An 8,445-nucleotide genomic window follows, 5' to 3' on the forward strand; every position below is an offset into this window, starting at 1 on the left:
ATCGCAGAGAGCCCGCCCCGCCCACCCCGGAAGTAGGCTGGCTTCGAGACGCTCCGCCCAGAGCGTGGCGGCTCAGGTGGACCTCAATCCAGTCGAGCGCTGAGTAATCGACCCGCCTTTGCTAGGAGACCAAAACTGATGTACTTGGTAGAGTTCATTCATTACTATAGCTCCAAGGTTCTCCAGACTGTTTTTCGGGCCTAAGTGGCATAGCCTCAAGTAGGGACGCAAGGATCCACGGAGCACGTTTTGAAATCAGATCGTGAAGGTTGCCTGCTTCCATGTCGCAAATGATGGTGCTAGGATTTGTGCAGGTTTCCTTCTCTCTTTGCCTTTCCGTCCCCATTGCAGGCGCAGTGCTAAGAATGCTCATTGAAACCACACCAGCTGTTGGGTAGCCAACTTTGTACAACACGTTTATTCATGCGGGTGGGTGGGTGGATGTGTGTGCTGTCTGTCACTAGAGCAAATGTCCATGTGGAGGTTAGAAAACAACTTACAGGAATCGGCTCTCTCTTTCCCTCATGTGGGTCCCAGGGATCAAAGGGCCTTACCCTCTGAGCCAGTCTATATGTGGCAATTTCTTATTGCACGCAATTCACTAATCATACTAAGTAATTACCCAACAGAATATGTATATATATATATATATATATATATATATATATATATATATATATATACACACACATACATATATATATACATACATACATGTACAACGGCATGTGCACAAATATTTTTTGCAACTTTGTTAGTAATAATGATCTCATAACCATCTCAGTGTGCATCAACCAGTGAAGAGTTACATTACATAGTAGAGCCCTCTCCGCAGCGATAAAAAGGAACAAACTATTAGCGTATGGGTGGACATACATGGAAATAAAACACTCATGCTCACTAAGCATTCTCTCTAACCCCTCTTTGTAGTGGCATTTCATATGTATTTTAACAAATAAAACATGCCTGAAGTTCAGAGAATAAAACAGGCACACTGATCAGCCTTCCAGACCAGCAGCAATAACACACATTTTTAATCCCAGTAGCCACACTAGTTTGTCATAGAAACCAGGTGTGCAGTAGTGGACAGACCAAAGAAACCCGACCTGGAAAATAAGTAAGTTAATTGGTGTTACTTATGGCAACATGGGCAACTTGTGAGCAACTGTACCATAGAAAAGTCTGACCCACCCCCAAAGGCAGCTTTTTACCTCTTTTCTTTGAGGCAGGATCCCATGTAGCCCAAGCTAGCCTTCCACTTGCTATAGAGCCAAGGCTGGCTTCGAACTCCTCATCCTCCTGTATCTTCCACCCAAGTGCTGTGATTGCAGGTGTGTGCTATCATCATGCCTGACTATGTTTTCACAGCAATAATGGGATCTAAGAGGAGTGTTCCGTGACCCTCTCCCTCTCCAGGAAGGAATGCTTGCCTCCTTACCAGACCTTGCCAAGTGATGTACACTCTTCATGTTTCACTGCCGCGACAGCGGCCGAGGTCTCCTAGGGTCACGGCGGTCTCAGTGCTTCATGATGGTGCCGCTCATGCCAAGCCCGCAGGGAACAGCCATACCACAATCCTCAGAGAAAGAACTGGTAAGGAAACACGGTCCAATACCCTGGAATGCTAATAATAAATCTGTAGATCTGGCTTGAGTCAGTGTATCCTCTGAGTGTTCTGGACACTTTGTTATTTTAAAACTCATTAGATTGAAGCTATAAGGCAATGTGCAGTTTGTAATAAGTAAACAGAGGGATAGCTGAAGGACAAGGATCACTCTTCTACGCCCAGTGACATACTTTCTAAGCAACCAACGACAGTAATTTGGTATACATCTTTCTGCTTCATTCTCCGTGTCTGCACAAACACGTAAAGACATGCATGTCACTTGTCACAGTGGCACACACCTGTTGTTCCAACACTCAAAAGGCTGTGGCAGGAGGAGCTTGAATTTGAGGCCAGCCTGGGCTATACAGTGAGATCCTGTTTCAAATCCAGGCATGTGTAAATGTACGAATCATGTAAAATCGTTTTGTTCCCATTGCAAACATCAGTCTGCAATTTTCTTCCTTGGGTTTTGCTTAACACATTTTTTATATTTCTGTAAGTACATATATCTCTCTCTATATATATATATCTTACTTATTTTTAATAATATAAAGATCTGTAAGTATTACTCTTGTCTTTATGGATGAGTATTCAGGGTGTGTCTTGTGTCCCCCTCATCCCTACTCCCTTGGGAGACAACCTAAAGTTAACCATAGAACTCTTTTTATTTTTTCTTTTGAGACACAGTCTCACAAGTTGCCCAGATTGGCTTTGAACTCACTCTGCAGCTCAGGCAGGCCTTGCACTTTCTTTTCAAGACTTCTTTTATTTTTAAATTTCTAATTATTTTTTATTTTTTGAGATTATAATTATATCATTTCTCCATTCCCTTTCCTCCCTTCAAACCCTCCCATATACCATTCCTTGCTCCCTTTCAAATTCATGGCCTCTTTTTTAATTGTTGTTATACACACATATGTATATTGTAAACATATATACTCCTAAAGACATAAATAAGTCTCACCAACACAACTGTCTAAACATGGGCTGAACACGGACAAACAGCAATAGATATGTTAATATGGACAGGGAAAAGCCCAAGAAGCCTTGGTCCTACACAGAGAACTAGAGACAATGAGGATGCTGGTAGCAGGAGAAATAGTCTTCCCTAGGGGCATGCACACTGATGGGTTATCCAATACCACATGATCAGCCTTGAAACCATACCTACGAGTAGCCTTATACAGGCCTTGAACAACCATCCTTCCAAGCCTCCCAAAGTAGCTGGGATTTCAGGTGTGCAGCACCAGGCACAGCGCCCTGTTCTCTCTCTCTCTCTCTTTTTTTTAAACTCACAACAAATGCTGTGGTCCAGTATTGATCTGTATGCACATATAAACCTACAGACATACATTTATTTCTGTGCGATAAAATTGTCAGCATTTCTGGATAATATACTGTTGACTATAATCATTCCTTCCCCAAACACTTCAGTGATTTATGCTCCCACCCCTCCCTCAAATCCTTAACATCACCAGTTTTTAGTCAAGCTTTATGTGTTTTTATATTATTTAATTTTTTCTTTTTTTGATTTTCGAGACAGGGTTTCTCCGTAGCTTTTGGTTCCTGTCCTGGAACTAGCTCTTCTAGACCAGGCTGGCCTCGAACTCACAGAGATCCGCCTGCCTCTGCCTCCCGAGTGCTGGGATTAAAGGCGTGCGCCACCACCACCCGGCTATTATTTATTTTTTAAGACAAGGTCTCACCATACAGCCCTGGCTGGCTTGGAACTTGTTATGTAAACTCACACAAGCCTGCCTGCCTGTCTCCCCAGCGCTGGGGTAAGGTGTGCACCACCACTGGGTAAGGTGTGCACCACCACACTTGGCTTGCAGGGATTTTTATTTGCTGTCAGCCTGAGAAAGAAAAACAGATTTCAATCATGTCTCCGTTTTCAATTATCTCATTTTCCTCTTGTGGCTCTTAGCAGAAAGGTCAAAATCTTTGACCTGGCCCAAAGTAGCTTGTGGTCTTGGAGTCTACATGCCCTGCAGGGGGCATATCTACTAATAGGAAGGCTTTCTCAATTCACGAAAAAATGTTGACGCAAGAACACATGATGCCAGTATAAGTCTATAGGGAACCGCGCATCTTTAAATATGACTAACTTATGCCTAAAAGGAATAATTATTTCTGTTTTATTTGCCTTGATGCAAGTGTTTTTCCAGTTGCTTTAGGCTGGTCGTTTAAACTCTAAACTTTAGAGTAAACATGGAAGCGAAAGACTCCTTTAAAAAAAGAAAACAAAAACAAAAAACAAACATGTTAGTGCCACACCCCAGCTCCCAGAGAAGAGGCAGAGGTCTGGTTGTAAATTTAGGGGGTTTTTCGTCTCATGTTTTTAAGTTGGACTTTTCAAGTAGAAGGTGCCTTTAATGTGTTGGTTTGCCGAACAGGAAATCTGATTTTTCCGTGTGATAACAATCTTTGACATTAACCAGTGTAGTTGGATTTTTAATGACACTTTCATCTTCAAAGCTCTTTACCAGCACAGATGGATTAATTATTCATTGGGGGGGGCAGCGTTATAAAGACAAGCCTTCAAAGCCATATCCTTTCTCCTCAGAATTGGGGCTCTCTACTTTTCAAATGTTGTTTTCCAATCCTCGAGGGAGGAAATAAAGATGAATACAATGGGAAAATACTTTGTGCTATGGGAAGGTATCCTTATATCCTGAGTGGGATTAGAAGAGGTTGGGAGGCAGGACTAAAGCTGTGTTTACAGTAAGCACCCTGAGAAATAACTAGCTAAAAGTGTGTGTTACTGTTCGGGCTTTTGATGTGTTTTTACAGAGCAACAAGAACATAAAGGGCCTCGCGTTAAACATACGCTAGAACACAATATCACAAATCCTTATATTTGATGCTAAAATATATAGATTTTGTTCTTACCTTCAAAAAGTGTCTAATTTGGTTTTTGAAAGATTTGATTTAGCAGAAGAAAACCTCGGGCTTCCCCGGAGGTCCTCCTTAACTTGACACGTCTTCTAACCGCAAGAGTGCAGTCTTCCCTTTGATGAGTGCTTCTTCTCCACCTCCCGAGAAATGAAAGAGCAGAGGTATGTTTGCAAACACCCTGAAAGCTCTTTCCATCAGACCTGAACGCCGGAAGCCACAAAGGGCAGTCAAGTTTGGATTTTCAAGGAGAAAGCCGGAGTAAACTTTCTGCTGGCCAGTCGTTCTGCAAGTGCCTGGAAAGGGCCCTGCTCAATTCCTGGCTCCCGGAGAGCCACACTGGTTGACCCAGGAGCGAATTACAGCAATTGGGCAGCTTTGAAAGATTAATCTGTTAGGGGTGCGATCGCCCATTCAGGCTAGGGACCCTTTGTTAACTTTTGAATTAAGATTGGAGGGGACACAAGCGTGGATGAAGCGTGTCCTTTCGGCTCAGAAGTTTTATAAAGACCCGAAGAGAGCAACGAGCTTCGGACATCATGCGCAGTCCCCTCCACTTGTGTTCAGGTACCTAGCTTCTGGACCTAGACACTTCTCCAAAGACAAACCGGGAAGTCTGGATGGACCAGAGTCTCGGCCACGAAAGCTTCAAGTGTCGTCTTCCTGCTGAGACAGTCATCTCTCGGGTGATCTGCAGGCTTTTCCACGGAGGGATGGAGAAACGCAAACCGGCGGGACTGCTGGTTCTGTCGTCTCCCTTGCGGACGCCGCTGGGCGCGCTGCCCAGGACGGAGCCAGGCAGGACCTCCGCGCTCCAGGACACCGAGGACAGTGCGCGGAGACGGTCGTGCCCATCCTTGTCGCTGGGGGGCGTCGGCGAGCCCGCCTTTCTGCGCCAGCGCAACGAGCGCGAGCGGCAGCGCGTGCGCTGCGTGAACGAGGGCTACGCGCGCCTCCGCCAGCACCTGCCGCGCGAGCTGGCCGGCCAGCGGCTCAGCAAGGTGGAGACGCTGCGCGCCGCCATCGGCTACATCAAGCACCTGCAGGAGCTGCTGGAACGCCACAGGCCGGACTGCAACAGCGACGGCGAGTCCAAAGCATCCTCCGGAGCTTCGCCCTGCAGCGAGCCAGAGGAGCGCGGCTAGCAGCGCCCTCGCCCACCAGGTTTTTATGGAACTGGGTTCTTCTCTGGTCCCAAATCTTAAGAAAAAAATTAAGTGCTTCTGGCGTGGGGACGGGGGTATTTTAATGTTTGGAGGGTGTTTTCCTCCTCCACCTTCATTGGTTCCTAACCTGCAACTTACAAATGCTGGAGGAAACTTGTTTTTTCTAAAGCACAGAAGGACCTTCCGAGATCTGTGCGGTGATTTTAAAAACACAAAAGGCTGTAACAATTAAACCTTAGCCAGAGAAGAAACACACACACACACACACACACACACACTTGAGAGGCACAGTCTCGCGCATTCCTTCCCTTTGGGAAATTTACTGGCAACCAACAGCACCGCACTATGGGTGAAGGTGGCAGAGTTGCCACTGCTAACACATTTGTGGCGCATCGGCTAGACCTGAGCATAGGCTTGCTGACTGTGAATGGCCGTGCTAAAAAAGACATTCTTGCTTGATACATACTGCTTTGTCGGCAGGAGGTCGTTTGGAAACTTTTAATAAAGTCTCAAAGTTAACTATCTTTTTGGTGATCTTGACGGCCATCTTCCCGCCCAATTCCTGCCCACTGTTTCTTTCTTTCTTTCTTTCTTTCTTTCTTTCTTTCTTTCTTTCTTTCTTTCTTTCTTTTTTCTTTTCTTTTTTTTTTTTTTGGTTTCTCGAGACAGGGTTTCTCTGTAGCTTCGGTGCCCGTCCCAGAACTAGCTCTTGTAGACCAGGCTGGCCTCGAACTCCCAGAGATCCGCCTGCCTCTGCCTCTGCCTCCCAAGGGCTGGGATTAAAGGCGTGCGCCACCATCGCCCGGCCTGCCCACTGTTTCTTCTGCTCTTTTCTTTGCATGTTCCCCTGTACCGTTTTCACCCCTTCTAACTTGTTTGGAAAAGTGACACTGACTTGAAATATAAAAAGCAAATATGCTTTGTTTCGATGTTTGAGCTGAATGGAGAGGGATGTGGATAATGGATATGAATTGAACCCGCTACATGTCCAAGCCATTTGTCTTTGAAGGTTTTCAGGCATATTGAGTATTTCACTATGGTCATTCCCTCTGCCTCATCAAACAGTTATGAATTATAGAAATTGCTAGATGCTTGTTGACATCTGAAGGCAAACTGCTTTCTAAAGTTTCTGCCCCATCGCCCTTCTGTGGTGCTGGGAATTGAACCCAGGGCTTCATACATGCTAGGCAAGTGCCCTCCCGCTTCCTTCCGTCTAATACCATACTGTGAATTACCCTTTCTTTGGAGATAACTTGGGCTAGGAAGAGTGGAGCTGAGGTGAACTAACCTTGGTGAGCACTGTCCAGGCACCATCTCCTGCAATCCTTTACTGCCTGACCCATCTAAAAAAACAAAAACAAAACAAACAACCAAAAAACCTGTATAAAAAACAACCAAAACCTTTTTTATTTTAGGAAGTGGGGGGCTAGAGAGATGGTTCAGTGGTTAAGAGTGCTTGCTACTCTTGCAGAGGACCTGAGTTTGTTTCTTAGCACCCCCATGGTAGCTCACAACCACCAATAACTCCGGTTCCATTAGACTGGTAGACTTTGACCTCATGGTGATGACGGCTGTTGAATTTTCTTTTGAAGTTTTTCTATATTTCCTTACTACATTGCTCTATTGTCTTTTGTAAACCTGCTTTGCAACTGCTCATGATTTTACTCCTTAAAATGGCCCTGAGAAATACTCAGCGTTGTTCTAACTTAGGAGGCAGTCAGTGGCCTCTGGTACATCCCAATAAAAGTCAAGCTTGCTTCAGATTTGGCTCAGCATTGCAGAGTGATCTTATTCTCACCCAATGGGATTAACGGAAGCCTTGTGGAGTCGGTTCTGTCCTTACATCTTTGCGTGGACTCCAGGATTGAACTGGGTAGTCAGGATTGCGTGGCCAGTTTACCCACCGAGCCTTATCACTGGCCGGAGGACTTTCAAAAAGATTTATTCTCCCCTTTTCCTGCGGTGGAGCACTCCGCTAAGCCATGGAACGTTGCACCTTCTTCCAAAAGAACAAAACCAAGCCCTAATGTAGTTTATGGAGCGGAGTGCTGTGTTATGGGAACACAAGGACGATGAAAGGAGAGAGGCCGCCATGTCCTTTGAGGTCTTCCCTGATTGGTTGTCTGGAAATCTCCAGATGTTCTTCAGGGTTCACACTGATAGCTGCTGTGACATGCATGCCTGAGGGTCAAGAAGCCCTGATCTTGACTTATGGCTTCCAGAGTTGAGAAGTAGTTGTTGGCTGTTTAAGCCACCTGTGACTACCCTGAATTTGAAAGCCAGGTTCCATCTGGCTAGGGAAACCATGTAGGAATGTTAGCGTGGCCCATCCTAACCAAGCACACACAGGCTCTAGAGAATGCCCTTGCCAGAAGCTTTCCGGACAGTTTCTATCAGACTGAGACCTGAAGTTATCTTTGCTGTCTTCAAAAATGAAAAGGAAGCTCACATCATCCCAGAAATGAGATTTTGGTTAGAAATGTGGTCTCCAGAATCCTCCGCTGCAGTGATGACTGGATTCCACTGGGGAGCCCCCTTTGACCCTTCTCTGTGGGCCATCACATGCCTGTCATCCCGTGGTAGACAGACAGGCTGCCTGCTGGGGTAGAGCGGAGGGCCTTAAGGTGCCTTTTAGTTCCTTTACAGGCTCATGACAACTAAACCGTTTCAAGCCCTTTGATTATCATCGCTGAGTTGCATATGTGTTTTCCTTGTAGACTCTCTGGGTGGTGAGGCTGGTGTTTAATCCCACAGCTATTTAGCCCTGTCCTTTGCTTG

The 8,445-nt window shown here is 45.6% G+C and overlaps 1 protein-coding gene across 1 annotated transcript; it reads left to right on the forward strand.

The window, feature by feature from the left end:
• The first annotated feature begins 5,132 nt into the window (after nucleotides 1-5,132).
• On the forward strand, nucleotides 5,133-5,646 carry Ascl4 (achaete-scute family bHLH transcription factor 4). The gene has a single exon (XM_075954313.1). The coding sequence runs from the start codon at nucleotides 5,215-5,217 to the stop codon at nucleotides 5,644-5,646; it is 432 nt and encodes a 143-aa protein (XP_075810428.1). The 5' UTR covers nucleotides 5,133-5,214.
• Nucleotides 5,647-8,445: the final 2,799 nt, after the last annotated feature.

The sequence above is a fragment of the Microtus pennsylvanicus genome, chromosome 20 (assembly GCF_037038515.1).
Source record: "Microtus pennsylvanicus isolate mMicPen1 chromosome 20, mMicPen1.hap1, whole genome shotgun sequence".
Taxonomy (NCBI): domain Eukaryota; kingdom Metazoa; phylum Chordata; class Mammalia; order Rodentia; family Cricetidae; genus Microtus; species Microtus pennsylvanicus.